General features: G+C 42.3%; 1 protein-coding gene and 1 long non-coding RNA gene across 2 annotated transcripts; both read right to left on the reverse strand.

The window, feature by feature from the left end:
* Positions 1–535: 535 nt before the first annotated feature.
* Positions 536–10,398, reverse strand: LOC113083593 (AF4/FMR2 family member 1-like). Its single transcript, XM_026254658.1, has 5 exons — positions 10,040–10,398; positions 9,895–9,966; positions 9,741–9,834; positions 9,424–9,653; positions 536–1,014 (listed from the first exon to the last, which is right to left on the reverse strand). The coding sequence occupies exons 1-4, from the start codon at positions 10,165–10,167 to the stop codon at positions 9,615–9,617; spliced, it is 333 nt and encodes a 110-aa protein (XP_026110443.1). The 5' UTR covers positions 10,168–10,398; the 3' UTR covers positions 536–1,014; positions 9,424–9,614.
* An 852-nt stretch (positions 10,399–11,250) lies between these two features.
* On the reverse strand, positions 11,251–13,323 carry LOC113083594 (uncharacterized). Its single transcript, XR_003283306.1, has 7 exons — positions 13,166–13,323; positions 13,028–13,052; positions 12,897–12,941; positions 12,697–12,802; positions 12,105–12,530; positions 11,792–11,886; positions 11,251–11,401 (listed from the first exon to the last, which is right to left on the reverse strand). It is a non-coding gene; the product is annotated as an uncharacterized LOC113083594 (long non-coding RNA).
* Positions 13,324–20,033: the final 6,710 nt, after the last annotated feature.

Consider the following 20,033-nt stretch of genomic DNA (forward strand, 5'->3'; position numbering starts at 1 on the left):
TGTAGAGGGGAGTCGGTACTGTTTTTAGTACTTGCAGTTCTAGTTTTAATTATAATCTTTGTTTTAAGCTCTTATATCTATTTTATTTGCATATTTTTGCACACCTGCTTAAATAAACAACACTTTGGACCCCAGCTTCGCTATTGATCCTCCTTGTGACTGCTCGGGTCGTTATCACAAAAACAAACACTAGCTTCATTCCTGTTTTCTGCTTATGCATATTATCGAGCCAATAATATAAATAATGCATCTATAATTGTGTGTGTGTTGGTATGGATGTCAGAGTGTGTCATAAAATAAACTGTGTGTTCTTGTAAAATTTGAGAGAGAAAAAAAAATCACAAATCCACTGTGTGCATCAGAATATTAGTTGATATTAGGTTTCCTTTGTTGTGTGTTTATATTCTCATGTGTTGTGAATAAGCTGTACTCCTGCAAGGTACCAAAAACAAACCATAAAGAATAATAAAAATTTAATTCAATTCATATCCAAGTGCATCCTGAGGAAACAGATCTTCAGGTCTCAGTATTAATGTCAACTGAACTCAGTCACCCAAAACAATAAGGCACAAAAACCACTTTCAATGAAGATTTGATAATCAACAATCAAATCAGACTTTTGCCCTTTAGGAGTTTAGTTAGGTTGTAGAAAACCAGGTGGGATTTAAAATAAATGCAAATAGTTTCATATTGATATTCCATTTTGACAGTATTTTAATCTTCTAAAGTTCACAGAAAGTAAAAAAAAAATCCTAATTTGGGAGTCAATCCACATCAGCTGCTCTTGACCCAAGATGAAGAAAGAAAGGAAATACTGATGGACAGGAAATACTTGGTGCTCTATTTAAAAAGTGCCAAAGGATTTGACCAATGAGACGTCGCTATCTAGAAGAAGCAGGTTCTGTGTGTCGTTCCTGATCCAGTGCAGGCCGTGTCGTGTGTATCGCACTAAAGCGCTGGTGGAGGACGTCAGACTCGGAGCACCGACGGCTGAATCCAGCTCTCGCAGCAAACCTGCAACACACACACACACACACACACACCACTGCGTTCATTAAACAGGAAAAACCGGGAACAATCCACACAGGTGTCCAGCTCAAATCATTCCCTTTTTTTAATTCATATAAAAGGTCTACATACATGGGCTGGGAGAAATCTGCAATTAATATTTGCCATTAAACACATAAAAAAGCAACTACCGTTATCTACTCAGCATATGTTGTGTTTCCCAATTCCTAATGTCTGCTCTGCACAAACCAGCTCCACGTAGACAAAGGGTCTTTTTTCTTTTTTAGAAAATTAATCATTTCAATAATTATTTGTCATGATAATGAAAATAAACTTGAAAAAAGGGGAAAACTGAACTGATAGCTAAAAGATGTTAAATGTTTAAAATCAAATCAGTGTCCTGCAGCACAGCAGCATCAGTGTCACAGACGTATATTTGTAGAAATACACAATACACTGTATGGGTCAAAATTATCAATTTCTCTTTTATGCCAAAAATCATTAGGATATTAAGTAAAGATCATGTTCATGAAGATATTTTGGAAAATCCCTACCGTAAATATATCAAAACTTTATTTGTGATTAGTAATATGCATTGCTAAGAACTTCATGTGAACAAGTTTAAAGATGATTTTCTCAATATTTAGATTGTTTTGCTCCCTCAGATTCCAGATTTTCTAATAGTTGTATCTCAGACAAATATTGTCCTCCGAACAAACCACACATCAACGGAGAGATGATTTAGGGTCACATATGTGTATCATGTCTAGAGAATCTCACTGAATGCGTGTCATTTTAATGGCAGCACCGAAACACAGATCAAATCTCATCTGTTTGACGGTTTATATTGTCTCTGCATGTAGATCAGAATCAGAATCAGAATCAGAATGAGCTTTATTGCCAGGTATGTACACATACGAGGAATTTGTTTTCGTGACAGAAGCTCCGCAGTACAACAGAATGACAGCGACAGAACATAAAACACATAATAAAAGAATAAAAAATACAAATAAGTAGAGAGTGAATAACAATATACAAATGACAATTGTAGGCAAGTATATTACAAAATGAAGTTATGTATGTACATATATATTGTGTGCAAAATTTAAGTGTATACTAAGTATGTGTGTTAGATAAATAAAGTGTGTGTGTATATAAATATAAAGTGTAGTGTGTCCGCCGTTATTATCAGCTGTTCATAAGATGGATTGCCTGAGGGAAGAAACTGGTCCTGTGTCTGGTCGTTCTAGTGCTCAGTGCTCTGTAGCGTCGACCAGATGGCAACAGTTCAAAGAGGGAGTGTGCTGGATGTGAGGGGTCCAGAGTGATTTTGACAGCCCTTTTTCTCACTCTGGATAAGTACAGTTCTTGAATAGAAAGGAGGGTTGTACCGATGATTCGCTCAGCAGTCCGGACTACCCTCTGTAGTCTTCTGAGGTCAGATTTAGAAGCTGAGCTAAACCAGACAGTTACTGAAGTACAGAGGATGGATTCAATGATGGTGGAGTAGAACTGTTTCAGCAGCTCCTGTGGCAGGTTAAACTTCCTCAGCTGGCGAAGAAAGTACAACCTCTGCTGGGCCTTTTTTACGATGGAGTCAATGTGAATGTCCCACTTCAGGTCCTGAGAGATGGTGGTTCCCAGGAACCTGAATGACTCCACTGCAGTCACAGTGCTGTTCATGATGGTGAGTGGGGGGAGTGCAGGGGGGTTTCTCCTGAAGTCCACGATCATCTCCACTGTTTTGAGCTTGTTAAGCTCCAGGTTGTTGAGAGTGCACCAGACAGCCAGCTCTTTTACCTCCTGTCTGTAAGCAGACTCATCACCGTCCTGGATGAGGCCGATGAGTGTGGTGTCGTCTGCAAACTTCAGGAGCTTGACAGAGGGGTCCTTAGACGTGCAATCATTAGTGTACAGGGAGAAGAGCAGTGGGGAGAGAACGCAGCCCTGGGGAGCTCCGGTGCTGATTGTACGGGTGCTGGATGTGTATTTTCCCAGCCTCACTAGCTGCTGCCTGTCTGTCAGGAAGCTGTTGATCCACTGACAGACTGAGGTGGGCACGGAGAGCTGAGTTAGTTTGGGCAAGAGGAGGTTTGGGATGATCGTGTTGAAGGCCGAGCTGAAGTCCACAAACAGGATCCTCACATAAGTCCCCGGTCTGTCTAGGTGTTGCAGAACATAATGCAGTCCAATGTTTACTGCATCGTCCACAGACCTGTTTGCTCTGTAGGCAAACTGAAGAGGATCCAGCAAGGGCCCAGTGATGTCCTTCAGGTGGGCCAGCACCAGTTTTTCAAATGACTTCATGACTACAGACGTTAGAGCCACAGGCCTGTAGTCATTTAGTCCTGTAATTTTGGGTTTCTTAGGGATGGGGATGATGGTGGAACGTTTGAGGCATGAAGGGACTTCGCACAGCTCCAGCGATCTGTTGAAGATCTGTGTGAAGATGGGGGCCAGCTGGTCAGCACAGGATTTCAGACAGGCTGGTGTAACACAATCTGGGCCTGGTGCTTTTTTCCTTTTCTGCTTCCGGAAGACCTGGCGCACCGCATCCTCGCTGATCTGAATTGCAGGTGTGGGGGAGAGGGGGGATGCAGGAGGTGAGAATGGTGAGAGTGCTTGATTGGAGAGGTGTTCAGGATGGGTTGCAGGAGCTGTTAATGGTGTGAACGGTAGTTTGGAGAGGCATTCAGGGCTGGTTGCAGGAGTTGTGAAGGGTGTGAATGGTTGTGTGGGGAGGCGTTCAGGGCAGGTGATGGGTGTTCTTTCAAACCTGCAGTAAAACTCGTTCAGATCGTCTGCCAGTCGTTGATTCTCTACAGTGCTGGGGGGTGGTGTCTTGTGATCTTCTTTAGACTTTTCCACACTGATGCGGAGTCGTTGGAAGTGAACTGAGTCCTTATTTTTCCAGAATAATTCCTCTTTGCCACTTTGATCTCCTTTTCCAATGTGTATTTAGCCTGTTTATACAAGACATTGTTTATTGTTTATTGTTAATTTGGATCCCCATTAGCTTCCACAAAGTGGTTGCTAATCTTCCTGGGGTCCACAGAGTTGCACAATACAAAAAAATCATTCAAACAAATAAAATAATAACAAAAATACAATTGCTAATCCAGTCACATCACAAAACTATACCCATACATATTAATAGTAGCAGCACAAGCAGAAGTACGTCTATACCTTTAACAACATGTTTACACAATTTCTTTTAAACACATGTGTTGAATTACTTTTACGTATATTTATAGGAACAACATTCCAAGCAGCAGAGCCACGATAAAATACAGTCTTTTTCAGCAAATTTGATTGTGGACATGGTAAAAACAGTTGAGACTTACTCACTTGACGTGTTTTATGATCGTGTCTAAAACCAACATATACAAGCTTTTCAAAGAAAAAACATGGTGTATGATACTTGATTACCTTATAAAAATATACCAACACTCGTAAATGTAATTTGTCCTTCACTAAAAGCCATGATAATTTTCTATGCATATCAGCAACACTGGCCTGAAATTGATAATGGAGCACCAACCTAGCTGCTCTATTCTGAACAATCTGAAGTTTTTTTAAGTGCTTTTCTGATGCACTTGACCATATTATAGGGCAGTACTCAAGATGCGATAAAACTATTGACTGCACCACATCTTTTAAAACCAAAGACGAAATAAATGCAGAACATTTCCTGGCTACTGCTATACCTTTACCCATGCTGCTTACTATATGATCTATATGTTTGGACCAGGACAATGTATTGTCAAGTATCACGCCCAACAAAGTAACATCTGTTACTTGTTCCACTGGCGTCCCATCAATAAATAAATTCAAATCTGCAGCCCTAGAAATATTGTATTTTTGGCTAAAAGTTATGCATTTAGTTTTTTCTATATTTAAAATTAATTTGTTAATTTGAACCCATTTAGAAATTGTTAAAAGCTCATCACTCAAATTTTTCTTTAGTTCAGCTGAAGAATGTGCTGCAGAAAACATTGTAGAGTCATCTGCATACATAACTATATTAGCATTATTAACAACATATGGTAAATCATTTATAAAAATAGAAAACAATAAAGGACCTAAGCAACTTCCTTGTGGAACACCACAATAAGTATTTTTAGCATCTGAAAAAGATCCATTATAAAACACTCTCTGTTTTCTATTAGAAAGATAGCTTCCCATCCAATTAAGGGCTGTCAATGAAAAACCATAACATTTTAGTTTAGCCATAAGAATATCATGGTCAATGACATCAAAGGCTGCTGTAAAATCAATTAAAACAGCACCAACCAGTTTCTTATTATCTAGACATGCTAACCATTCATCTGTCATATGTATAAGAGCAGTACTTGTGGAGTGTCCTGGTCGATAGGCATGTTGAGCATTGGCAAGTAATCCATTTGTACTAAAATATTGTAAAATTTGCTTGAAGGTAATCTTCTCTAAAAGCTTACTCAAAATTGGAAGTATGCTAATTGGTCTGCAATTAGAACCTAAAAAGTCTGTTTTTCCCTTTTTAAGTAATGGAATAATTTTAGATTCTTTCCAAAGATTTGGATATTTGCCACCAATCAAACACCTATTATAAATATGACAGATCGGTTGAGAAAGCTGTCTAGCTACCATTTTTAGCAATTTTCCATCTAACTGATCAGCTCCACAAGGTTTATCATCTGGAATTGAAAGCAACATCTCTTCTACAGTAGTTTGATCAACAGACCTAAAATTAAAACTGCATAATTTATTTTTCATTATTTTAGAAATAGGACTACAGGCTGATTGAACATCATTGCCATACATGCTAGATCTTAAATTGTTCACCTTATCGTTAAAAAAGGTGTTAAAATAATTAGCTATCTCTAATGGTTTAGTAATAAACTGACCTTCATTTTCCACACACCCTTGATAATTATTTGTCTTCCTACACATTATTTCATTCAGTGTTTTCCATATTTTCTTGGAATCACCAGCTGCAGACCTAATTTTTTGCTTATAATATTCCCTTTTTTTAATATGATTTAATTTAGAAACACTATTTCTTAACTTACAATAGAATTTTTTATTGTAGTCACTTCCTAATTTCTGTACTACCTCCTTTGCCTTGTCTCTTTGCAGCATTAAGCACTTCAGCTCATCATCGAGCCAAGGAGCATTTTTAGTTTTTACTGATCTTTTTCTAAGTGGGGCGTATTTATCAATTATCTTATTTATTATATCCATAAAAATATTTAAGGCTTTATTAACATCTTTTTCTTGACACACTTCAGTCCACTGCACACTCTGAACTTCATTAATAAACAGATCTTGATTGAATCTTTTATATGACCTAGATAATAAAATCCTGGCTCCTGATTTGGGAATTTTTGTCTTTTTAGTTAATGCGATCAAATTGTGATCACTACAGCCAACTGCCACTGATACTGCCTTTGAACACAATTCCTGGACATTGGTAAATATAAGGTCAATGCAGCTAGAAGTACTAACCTTGTTTGCCTTCATAACAATTCTTGTTGGTTGGATAATCATTTGTGTGAGATTACAAGTATCAGCCATAGATTTTAACTTTTTTGTTAATGAGCAGTTTTTAGCCATCCAATCAATATTAAAATCACCCAATAAAAATATGGCCTTATTTTCATCTGTGACCCTGTTCATACTTTCACATATTCTATCCAAATACTGCACATTAGCACTAGGAGGCCGATAACAACAACCAGCTAAAATTGGTTTACAGTGTGGAACAGAAATCTCTACCCATATGTCTTCAATATAACTGTTCATTAAGTCTTCCCTTAACAACACACCAAAATGTTCTCTAATATAAAAGGCTACTCCACCACCATATTTATCCCGGTCTTTCCTATACAATTTAAAACCATTAATCATAAGCTCAGAATTACTCATAGCCATATCTAAATGTGTTTCTGACAATGCTAAAACTTGAATATTATCTTCAGTGCATATTCTCATCACCTCATGAATTTTGTTCTTGAGGCTACATATATTTAAATGTGCAATAATTAATCCTTTCTTTGACAATTTTGTTAAAAGAGATGCCATAAACTTGTCTTGCTTCCTAACAAAACAGCAAACAAAAATGTAAGATAATAATTACACAATCATTCTAAAAATGCATTGCAATTATGTTTGAGTATTTCCAGTTCTGGACAAGATGACTAACTTGTCATATTTCAGGAAGGCTCTTTCACCTCTGTCCCGGGCAGCTCTTAATTTTGGAAGGAGTTCCCTCCTTCTCAACTGAAGAGCCTCAGAAAAGTCTTCATTTATAAAAATGTTTGTGCCTTTTAACCTCTTGGCTGATGACATGATAGTCTGTTTATCTTTCAAACGTAGAAGTTTAACAACAACTTTTCTGGGCTTACCCCCTTCTTGATACTGTCCGATCCTGTGAGCTCGCTCGATTTCCATTTCGGAGTCATCTAGCCCCAATTTACTTGAAAGGATATCACGAACTTTCACCTCTGATTTCATCCAGCTTTCATCTTTTTCATCAGAGATCCCATCCACAATGATGTTTGTCCTCTTCATCTGATTTTCCACATAATCCAGTTTGACAAAGAATCCGTCTAGTTCCTCCTTTGACTTGACAATATCCTTTTCAAACTGCTTTATTTTTATTTCAACATCCTTATAACCAGTCATCAATCCATCCACTTTATGTTGTGTGAATTCCAAACTAGTTTTTATATCTTGAACATCTCTGATCACTCCATCCAATCTTTTGTTTGTTCCATCTACTACCAACTGAACAAAGCTCTTGAAGTTGTCTTGTTGTTGATGAAGCATCTCTCTGTAAAATTCTCTCTGTTGATCCATTAATTGAGAAAGTACACTCATTGTAACGACTGAATCATCCTCAGAAGGTGCAGTCTTAGATTGTTTGGGAGGCATGATTTCTTACCACGATGTATCCGGAAATAGAGCAGGGAGAGGTTCAAGTGATGTCCCCCTTCACGTAAGCATCTTCTTTGGCCTGACGGAGCTGTCTGAGTTTTGCAGTGAACCACGGTTTGTCATTATTGTAAATTAGTTGAGTCTTTGTAGGAATACACATATCCTCACAGAAACTGATGTATGAGGTTACGGTCTCTGTGAGTTCATCCAGATCGGTGGCAGCAGCTTCAAAAACACTCCAATCAGTGAGGTCAAAACAAGCTTGTAAATCCTGCTCTGCTTCATTAGTCCATCTTTTTACAGTCATTGATACAGGTTTAGCTGATTTTAGTTTCTGCCTGTAGGACGGTATTAGATGAACCAGAAGGTGATCAGAACGTCCCAAAGCTGCTCGTGGAACAGAGTGATATCATCCTTTATTGTGGTGTAACAGTGATCCAATATATTACTGTCTCTTGTGGGACAAGTAACATGCTGTCTGTATTTTGGCAGTTCACGGGACAGATTGGCTTTATTAAAGTCCCCGAGAATGATTAAAACAGAGTCCGGGTGTTGTTGTTCTGTCTCTGTGATCTGATCAGCGAGTTTCTGTAAAGCTGAGCTCACATGCGCTTGAGGAGGGATGTAAACACTGACCAGAATGAACGAGTGAAACTCCCGCGGCGAATAGAACGGCTTGCAGTTAATGAAGAGTGTTTCGAGATTTGAGCAGCACGTCTTCTTTAACACAGTTACATCTGTACACCACCGTTCATTGATGTAAAAGCATGTCCCGCCGCCGCGCGATTTCCCAGTGGATTCTGATTCGCGATCCGCTCTAAACAGCTGAAAGCCCGGCAGATGGAGCGCGCTGTCCGGTATGGTGTCATTCAGCCAGGTTTCCGTGAAACACAGAGCAGCAGAGTGTGTGAAATCCTTATTTGTCCGAGAAAGCAGAAGGAGTTCGTCTGTTTTGTTGGGTAGAGAGCGGAGATTTGCGAGATGGATGCTAGGCAACGGCGTTCGAAATCCGCGCTTCCTGAGTCTGACGAGCGCTCCCGCCCGCTTCCCCCGTCTGCGCGTCCTGAAGCGCTTGATCAGCGCCGCCGCTCCTCCGATAACAACGTTCAGTAAAACGTCTGAATAATTGAAATCCGGTAAAATATCCTGTGGTGTGTTCTGCCGAATGTTCAGCAGTTCTTCCCTGGTGAAACTGATGGCAGGAATATAACTAAAGACAGGACAAACTAACAAAAACACAAAAACATATGCGGAGCTCGTCACGGAGGCAGCCGTCCTGTATCGGCGCCAGATGATCCTAACACAAAGCTCTAAACTCATCGATTTGACCAGAAGACATTAAGAGATATTAAATATAAACCACATGATTTTCTTCTTTTAATTGACTGATGGCAATACCCTGAACCTATTATGAACAGCATTTCTTTTTTACAGATGAAGGACGAGCATGTTTCTAAAATACAGCTCAGCTTCCTGTGACCTCTGACCCCGACTCACCGCTGCCTCTGAGAGCGATATCGTCCGCCTGCTCCCACGCCTCGAGAGCGCTCAGTTCGGTGATGCTGACGTACGCCACCGCCACCTGCTGGATGTTCTGAGGATCGACCAGAGACGAGACCGCACTCCTGTGAAGAGCAGAAGTGCATCAATCTGAATCAGTGAGGTGCCATGAGATGAGATGAGGACGCTCACTTGGACACAGAGGGAGACGCAGACCACGACAAGCTCTGAAAATAAACAGAAGACTATGAGGCTGATGTCAAACAGTCTAAATCATTGTGAGAATAAACTGCACCATGCTGCCGATCACACACTTTGAAATGATCTGTGAGCGTCTGCGAGTGTTTGAGCGCCAAATCTCGTCTGTAGCGGAACATGGCCATCTGCAGCAGAGCCTGGCATCGCATGCTGTGGACACACACACACGTCACACGTGGACAGACTGACGATCTCTGGGTCAGTTCTCACCACAGGACGCAGAAGTCTCTCTCGTGGACAGCAGCTGACGGATCCGTGTAGTTCTTCAGCTTGAGAATAAACCTGAACACACATCATCATGAGCCAGTGGTCAGCAGCACTAGCCACACACTGAACACCTGGAGAGATTTCACACCTGATCAGGTCCAGCGTCTCAGAGAACATGGTGTACGCAGATTTGGGCGTCTGTGGCTCTGTCTCCATGGCGACGCCACTCTCCACGAATGACAGTGCAGCTTCCAGATATCGGAGCGCTTTATCCATCTTATCCAGCTGAGGACCAGAGAAACATGGTCAGATCAGCCACAGACACTGCACTGACCACATCAGAGTCAACGGAAGGCTTGATAAACATCGTAGCATCTGCTTTGTGCTTCAGCTTTTTGGCTTCCTTCAAATGATCTTCCACTGAGAGTTTCCTGGGAACCAGAGGTCAGAGGTCAATCACAGAAACACTATGTGCATAGCGAGAGATGGAGACACTCATGGTTTACATTTAGGCAGACATTCATCACTCGTATCACATCGCTGTATGATAGCATACGCTAGTATAATGAGCATTAGAATTAAGTTTGTTTATTAACTATTTAATGCTTCTTTAACTTTTATTGGGGTAAAAAAAAGGACATGATGATATTTACTATTTTTACACACCAGAGACTTTTAGATAAATTGTGAATCTAAAATGTGTGTGTAAGAGAATGTACAATTGGTTTTCATTGTGTCATTAAAAATTACAATTGTTTGTTGTTGCCGTTTGTACTGTGTTTAAGCTCAGTCAATATGTTCTTTTTATCGACAATTTTTACCTTAAAAATAAATGTTATACACCATCATTTCTGTTTCTGTAACGTGTGAATATATCCTCTATCGTATCCTACAACAAAAACAATCAGAGCGCCTCGTTATCACTAGTTTTATTATGATCTCGCAGGTCCGTTAGCATCGGCAGCGTGGTTGCTGCTAACCACACTTTCATTACTAATACTCTATTCACAAACATTACCACTGCTTTACTCACTGCTCTTTTTCTTTTATAGCTAACTTAGTTGTTATTCTCGGCTTTAAACTTCAAAAGCCATTTAAAATTAAATATGTACACAGTTTGGATTAAATGAAAGTATGGTCACATTTTTTAATTAGCCTGCTTCTGTGTTTTGCTTTGGTGCTGGTGCTGAATGCCGTGGCTCTAGACGTGTGATTGGTGTGGAGCTGCAGAGAAGTGGTGTGTAACTGAGTCTGTGAGCGACACACACCTGCGATCGGCCGGCAGCAGCGCTCGAGGACACACCTTCACCACGACATCCTTCCTGCTCTTCTGTGTAATAAAACAGTTCTTTATATCAGAGCAGAAACCCCACAAGCACTCAGAAATGAGGATGTCTGCAGTACCTTCCCATGAGTGTCTGCTTTCTTCTGCTGGCGTCCCGAGTCTTTGTGTGACTCCTGAAGAAGATCTGAGCTGTGTTTCACACTCTTCTTCTTCCTCGTTGTGTCTCTGATGGAAACACGTGAAGAACGTTTAGATCAGCTTCTATCAGACAGAGAGCATCAGAAAAGCAGCAGGACGCTTACATCACATTAATGACTCACAGTAAATGACCCGGAATATTTGGTAAGGAAAGATTCACAAACACTTTGCAAATGTTAGTTTCTTACTCGTGGATCATGTTGATACACCTGTAGTTTTCAAAACAATCATCCTAGTGTGACATATAAGCAAAGACATCCCATCATCATCATCATCATCATCATCATTAACAACATTTATATTTAATGTTTCAGTTTAGATGGGAAAATGTCTTGAGAGACCCTGTGTTAAATGCATTTTGGAGACATGGATATTATGTATGTCAGCTCTGATTGGCTGTGTGTTTCTGTGACTTACTCTGATTGGTGGAGGCTTTGCTGAGAGAAGGAAGAATGTTTTCCCTCTTTGTCCAGTTTCTGTTTCTTCTTTGAAGACTTTTCATCCCTCTCCACCTGCAAACACAAACACACACAGGGTCGGAGGGTCGGTCAGGTCGAGTGGAGGGTCGGTCAGGTCAAGTCAAGTGGAGGGTCGGTCAGGTCGAGTGGAGGGTCGGTCAGGTCGGGTGGAGGGTCGGTCAGGTCGGGTGGAGGGTCGGTCAGGTCGGGTGGAGGGGTCGGTCAGGTCGGGTGGAGGTGATGTAGGTGCAGGTTGGTTTAGCTGTGCTCACCGTTCTCTTGCGTCCTGAAGAGGTGTTGCTCTCAGAGGAAGCTGGAGCTGGTTTGGGCTCCTGAGGGATTCTGGTTCAGCTCTATCTTCACCAGCAGCGGCTGACGTGTGTGTTTGCTGATTTTGTTGTCTGTTGTCCTTCTCTTCTGCTCTGTGTGATGAGCCGTTTTCTTTCTCTTGTGTTTTGCTGTGTGTGTGGATGTATTTTCAGCACGCTGAGAGATCTCAGTGGATCCCCACACATGTTTTTGCTCCCCACAATCTGATCAGACGCTTTGCCGCCATCAGTCGGGTCACTATGGCAACTCTGTGAATAAGTCCTTTCAGAGGAGTTTGGCCTAATGACATCACATGGGCTCCTAGGGTTCTGCTGGTGATCCCTTCTTTCTAACCATCGTCCTAACTGCCAGTCACTCTCTTTCTGTGGCTAAACACACACACGTTAGGATGGTGAAAAATTGAGGAGGAGGATGCATGTTCTTTCTCATCAAGACAATACGTTGTATACATAGTTTGTGTGTGTGTGTGTGTGTGTGTGTGTGTGTCTGTGTGTGTGTGTGTATGTGTGTGTGTGTGAGAGAGAGAGAGTGTACCTGTCTGTGTAATGACTCAGGATCTGCTGGTTCATCTGGGATGCTGCTCTTTTCACTGCCTGTTTCAAAAAGGCTGCCAGTATCACAGGAGCTGCTGGAAACGCCTCTATACACACACACACACACACACACACACACAGAGATAGAGCATGTAAACAGCTTCATGTAGACTAGAGACAAAGATCTGATCTGATACTCACTGAGATTCCAGCTGAACTTGAACTTGTCTGATGATTCATTAGCTTCTAGTGAAGAATAACACAACAAATTAAAGGCACATAAACAGACTTCCACAAAACACACACACACACACAAACACACACACACTTACTGAGAATCTGGAATCCACATGTCTCCTGTCAAAGCAGTTACAAGAATGAATGCCCAAAAAAGAATGAGCTCAAGAATGAGTTCACATGCTAGTGTTTTTTTATTCAGTGACCAACTAAACCATTTATTTGGATCTAACCTCATTAGTGGAGGAGAACTTAGGAGGCTCTGCTGTGGTTGGCGTGCAAATGGTGGTCAGAAGTGGAGGCCACAAGGTCATTTCCTGTGTATGAGAGAGACATTGAGCTCCTGTGGCTTTCCTATCAATCGAGACTGTCCCAAACTCAACTGACCTGCAGAATGTCCTCCACACACACACCACACACACTCTGCAGATGGGCAGAGAGAGATGTGGCCTTGTTTAACATTTGGATGATAAAACACACAGGCTTAGTTTCACTCTCACTTTAATATCTGCAGATAAACACTCACATCAGCAGACTGCAGAGCGGGAAGGTTTGTTTTGCTGCTATCCTTCAGGTCCAGTAAGTGCTCATAAGACTCCGGTGAGGCCTTCAGTTCGGGTGAATCGCTGGTCACCTGATCCTGACCGACCGTCGGCCTCACATATGCTGTGGGTTTCTTGGCGTTTGACAGTTTTTCTGTTCAAATTCAGTGGGAGCGTGTGAGTCAGCGGAGGCGCGTCCGGCCTGCGGCTCGAGCCGCTGAACTCTGGAGACGGACCGCCGTCAGAGTCACTGGACTGTAGAGGGGACAGCGGCTCCAGCGGGGGACACAGGGCCGGTAAACTGTCCCAGCTCTCAGCCGAAGGAGGGCCGGAGACGGACACACAGTCTGGAGCGGCTCTGGAGTGATCCTTGTGAACCGACTGCTCGTCCACGTGAGGGAAGTGTGAGGAACGGTCATAAGGAAGCGCAGGACAAAGTTCCTCAAGTCCGTCATATCCATCCTCATAATTACCCAGCATCCTCTGGATAAGACTGGACAGCTCATCATCTTTGATTCTCTGCAAAGTAAATCAGACAAAGGAATAAGTGGATTTATGGTCCGTGATACTGAAGCACTCACATCTAGGGTTAGCGGCTCAGGTGTGCTTGATTAGCGCTGAAGCCTCCATGAGTACAAGTGAGACACCAAGCTCCCAAAGCACTGACACACAAGACATCTATGTTCACTAGCATACACCAACACATCCAATATGACAGTACACTGATTTATAATGTGAATAAATTTCAGCATACGGCTGTGGCGTCCTGTGATCTTAAGAGTCTCCATTTCACTTAAATTGCACAATTTGGGCTTTCTGAGCGATCGGTACTCACGTTTTCAGAAATGCCATCATAATAATAATGAATCACTCACAACAACACATTTTGGGCTGTACTGATTAAACGGAGAGAACACACACCAGGAGAACACACGCTCGGAGAACACCCGGAGTGAACACACGCCCGGAGAACACACGGACAGAACACACGCCCGGAGAACACGAGAACACACGGAGTGAACACACGCCCGGAGAACATGAGAACACCCGGAGTGAACACACGCCCGGAGAACACACGGAGAGAACACACGCCCGGAGAAAATGAGAACACACGGAGTGAACACACACCAGGAGAACACACGCTCGGAGAACACACGGAGTGAACACACGCCCGGAGAACACACGGAGAGAACACACGCCCGGAGAACATGAGAACACACGGAGTGAACACGCCCGGAGAACACCCGGAGTGAACACACGCCCGGAGAACACACGGACAGAACACACGCCCGGAGAACACGAGAACACACGGAGTGAACACACGCCTGGAGAACACAAGAACACACGGAGTGAACACACGCCCGGAGAACACCCGGAGTGAACACACGCCCGGAGAACACACGGAGAGAACACACGCCAGGAGAACACGAGAACACAAAGAGTGAACACACGCCTGGAGAACACAAGAACACACAGAGTGAACACACGCCAGGAGAACACGAGAACACAAAGAGTGAACACACGCCTGGAGAACACAAGAACACACAGAGTGAACACACGCCCGGAGAACACCCGGAGTGAACACACGCCCGGAGAACACACGGACAGAACACACGCCCGGAGAACACGAGAACACACAGAGTGAACACACGCCTGGAGAACACAAGAACACACGGAGTGAACACACGCCCGGAGAACACCCGGAGTGAACACACGCCCGGAGAACACACGGAGAGAACACACGCCAGGAGAACACGAGAACACAAAGAGTGAACACACGCCAGGAGAACACGAGAACACACAGAGTGAACACACGCCCGGAGAACACCCGGAGTGAACACACGCCCGAAGAACACACGGAGAGAACACACGCCAGGAGAACACGAGAACACACAGAGTGAACACACGCCTGGAGAACACAAGAACACACGGAGTGAACACACGCCCGGAGAACACCCGGAGTGAACACACGCCCGGAGAACACCCGGAGTGAACACACGCCCGGAGAACACACGGAGAGAACACACGCCAGGAGAACACGAGAACACAAAGAGTGAACACACGCCTGGAGAACACAAGAACACACGGAGTGAACACACGCCAGGAGAACACGAGAACACACAGAGTGAACACACGCCCGGAGAACACGAGAACACACAGAGTGAACACACGCCCGGAGAACACGAGAACACACAGAGTGAACACACGCCCGGAGAACACGAGAACACACAGAGTGAACACACGCCCGGAGAACACAAGAACACACAGAGTGAACACACGCCCGGAGAACACGAGAACACACAGAGTGAACACACGCCTGGAGAACACGAGAACACACAGAGTGAACACATGCCTGGAGAACACGAGAACACACAGAGTGAACACACGCCTGGAGAACACGAGAACACAAAGAGTGAACACACGCCCGGAGAACACGAGAACACACAGAGTGAACACACGCCCGGAGAACACACGGAGTGAACACACGCCCGGAGAACACGAGAACACACGGAGTGAACACTCGCCCGGAGAACACACGGAGTGAACACACGCCCGGAGAACACGAGAACACACGGAGTGAACACAGGCCCGGAGAACACGAGAACACACAAAGTGAACACACGCCCGGAGAACACACGGAGTGAACACACGCCCGGAGAACACGAGAACACACGGAGTGAACACTCGCCCGGAGAACACACAAAGTGAACACACGCTTGGAAAACATGAGAACACACAGAGTGAACACACGCCCGGAAAACACACGGAGAGAACACACGCCAGGAGAACACACAGAGAGAACACACGCCAGGAGAACACACAGAGTGAACACACGCCCGGAGAACACACGGAGAGAACCCTTAAAAAATGGGGACATGGGTTATGTCCTCATAAGTCACCCTCTCCTTGTAATACCTGTGTCATACCCATGTCATTATACAGAGTTGTGTCCTGATATGACACAAAAACATGCCCACACACACACACACACACACACACACCCACACACACACACACACACACACACACACACACACACACGGGTTATGAGAAATGTCACCTTATATGGTTTCCTGAAGAGAGGAGCAGTTCTTTCATACTGTCTCTCCTCCTGCTGCACCCTCTGACTCCTTCTCTCCTTCTCCATCCATCGCAGCATGTTGCGATCCTCCATCTGCACACTGCTTGAAAACACACACACACACACACACACACACACTAATGAGAGACAGGGTGCAAACATAAATACAAACTTGAAATCCATTTAAACTCAACATTTAGACATGCATGCCACACCTGAGCCGTGTGTGTGTTTATGATGACTCTGAAGGGTGTGTTCTGTGTGTGTCTCAGGTGTGTGTCCTGAGGGAAAAGTGTGTAAAGAACATCTGCCCTCAGTTAAGTCTCTCTCTATCACACACACACTTATGCAGATCAGAGACATGCTCGTCTTGTCTGTCAGATAACACAATATTAGCATAATAGTCACTCATGCTGTAACCAATTTTTTTTAATAAAAATGAATATCTCATATTCTAAATTCTGATTAGATGAGTCACGCCTGAATAGGCCCATAACAACACGTTCTTCTTTATCTTGACTCATTTTATATCTTCATATAACTCACTCTGACATGTAAATAATGTACAGCAGAATCTTACAGTATAAACAGACACATTCATATTTGTGTTGATGTGTGACTAGGGCTGGGAGGTATTTATAAAAAAATATATATCTCAATATTGTCAAACTTTTTACGATATCTCTATATGTTTGCATTTGCATTTAAATAAATAAAATAATAATATCTCTAGACCAAGTGATCACTTACTGCTTTTTATTAACTGAACACATGTATATGTAACTGAAGTAGTGCAAAACTAGTACAGAGAGTGACTACTGCCATCTTTTTTAGTGCATGCAATTCACAATTTACACTGTGCAACCGGGGGAATTTATTAAACTGAGATAAGCATTTTCTTTAGCTAAGAACACAGTAGTCTGTCTGTCTACTGTCTCTGGTTTAAGACCAGCTCTGTGGCATAAAACTATGTTCCCACTGTCACTAAAAACCCTCTCAGATGGGAAGCCATAATAATACCAAAGAGTTATACTCTCTCGGTCTATATTATGAAAACTGGTAAAACGAATTAAAAATATTATAACAGTGAAATTCCTATCAGTAATTCCACATTGCCATAGTCTATGTTTCTCTATTCAGACAGCAGCGATTGAGTTTTTTGAGCATTTATTCAGCGACCACAATCACAAATAATACACAGACTGGCTGAATCAAGCTTTCATTTAGATGCTAAACTCCTCAGATCATCTGCAGTGGCCCTTCTGCACTGAGGAGCGAGCGTTTGTCTGCGCATGGTTGCCAGATTGATTCAAATAAGCAAAGCACCATGAAGAATATGTATCTATGTAACAGTGAAGCTCTGATTCGGGGATTTAAACTCTTGTTATCTGGCAACCGCTCTCGTGAAAGCTCTCGTAGTAGAGGAGTGTACAGCAGTCCACAATAACATGTTCTGTTTTTTGGATGTTCGGCACGTTCTTTTAGGAAAGTATGCTTGAATTAGAAATATTCAATATTCACGATATTTTCTCATTTTAAATTGTCATCAATATTATTGTGATATTATTGCTAATATTCAGTATATCGTCCAGCCCTATGTGTGACATCCAGCAGATACAGTCACACTCATCAGATATATTACTGAGATTATTAGCACTTACTGAAGGTCAAAGGTCACCACAGCAAAGACCACCTCTCTCGCTCACACACACACACACACACACACACACACACACACACACAGAAAGCACAGTCTGTCACACACACACACACACACACACACACACTCAGCGAGCATATCACTGGTGAACACAAATTTTCGACTGCACTGCATTTAACACCACAGTTTTACAAGTTCACTTTTTTTATTAATCTCTGTCCATATAGACAATACTGACTTGAGCCTAAATAATTAACTAACAATCTAGTTTACATAAAGTTCTTTATTTTGAAGCACAATTCTTCATGAAAGGTAACTTACTGAAAAAGTGTTGGTGCTTAAAGCGCTACACTGAGCTGAAATGTAAACTTAAAACATCTCAAGATAAATTAAATAAAAAGAAAATCGAAATTAAGTATTTTAATGGCTTCAAGTCTCATACACTCACACACGCGCGAGCGCGCGCACAAATCACCAACACACAGATAATACATTTAACAGTAATCATTAATTAATTTATAGGGAATAAATCATATCACTTCAATATGTAGGTGATTCAAACTCTCGTTTGTGTCAGTCATTTACACGTGACACTTTTATTTTTGTATTTATTTGTATGTCCACTGAGTCCGCTGATGACGACACAAGCCGCCGATTTATCACATTTCGTCAAATCTAGAAATCAAGGTTGATTTTCCTAAATCGCAGTCGGACTGAAGTGAACTCAGCAGCAGAATGCAGCTCCGAGGACGCGTCCACTCCTGAGCCACAGTGTTTTAGATTAGTGTGTCAAACAGACACGATTAAACTATATATTGAACAATAGACCCATTATGTTCACGAGTTCATAAGACATCTTAAGAATTTAACATTAATTCGTATAATTACTCTTCCGGATATTATGAAGTGAAGTGCACAGCCCCGTGCAGTATTGCACGAGCGCGCACGCAAGCAGGCACGTCATCACGCAAGCGCAGTGATACTGATTTACAATAATACAGTGTTAACTTATAAATGTATACATACAAACACTGATAGTAAACCCTTAGATATGTATGTTTTAAATAAAATAAATAAATGTTAAATAGCTAAATGAAACGGTTTCTTTAAATTAATTTGATTGTCATTTTTAATTGCTTTTCAGCTGCCGTAAAACAATTAGTGTTTTTAACTGTCATGTCATTCAACTTAAATAGCACTAGTCTGTTCTGTTTACGCAGTCTAACTGACTAACTGACCGAGATAATGTAGTTTGGACTCCGAAAGACTAGTTTATTACCATACAACACTTCTGTAAGAAATACCAGCACAAGTATGACTTCAGGTCGTGTCGTGTCTATATCTGGGCTGAAGAAGAAGAAGGTAAAGGTCTGCATCCCGCGACTCCACACGAACACATCTTCTGCGCCGCGGGATTAAATTCCCGAATAAAACGCGGTAGCGGTCGGTAACTCTGGTGTATATGAACGGGAGCTCCCGTTCCCGAAGTCTATATCCGACCACCGATGCAGCTGCCCTCGGCTCGGACACAACACGCTTCTAGTGGATGAGTGACGGCAGAAGAAAGATCTCTTCTCGAAGGACGTTCCACTCGGTTTTGTTTATATTTTGCTTATTTTAAATGACAGATGTCGTATTTATTTATTTTTCTCTGCGACACTTTTCCTACTGTGTTTACAGAAACATTTCAAAGTTTAGAAAATCTTAATAGACTATTTTTGTACCACCCAAATTCTTTTTGACAAGACGAATAAAAATAAGAAATTCAATTTTTGTACATTTTTATTCTCTCTGACATTTTTTCCCTGTGTTGCATA

The sequence above is a fragment of the Carassius auratus genome, unplaced genomic scaffold (assembly GCF_003368295.1).
Source record: "Carassius auratus strain Wakin unplaced genomic scaffold, ASM336829v1 scaf_tig00038950, whole genome shotgun sequence".
In the NCBI taxonomy this organism is placed as follows: domain Eukaryota; kingdom Metazoa; phylum Chordata; class Actinopteri; order Cypriniformes; family Cyprinidae; genus Carassius; species Carassius auratus.

Coding starts and splice junctions, on each gene's coding strand:
- LOC113083593 (XM_026254658.1), bottom strand. CDS start 10,167: ATGGATAAAGCGCTCCGATATCTGGAAGCTGCACTGTCATTCGTGGAG. Junction 9,835..9,894: donor AGAGACTTCTGCGTCCTGTG/GTGAGAACTGAC, acceptor GTGTGTCCACAG/CATGCGATGCCAGGCTCTGC. Junction 9,654..9,740: donor CGCTCACAGATCATTTCAAA/GTGTGTGATCGG, acceptor GTTTATTTTCAG/AGCTTGTCGTGGTCTGCGTC.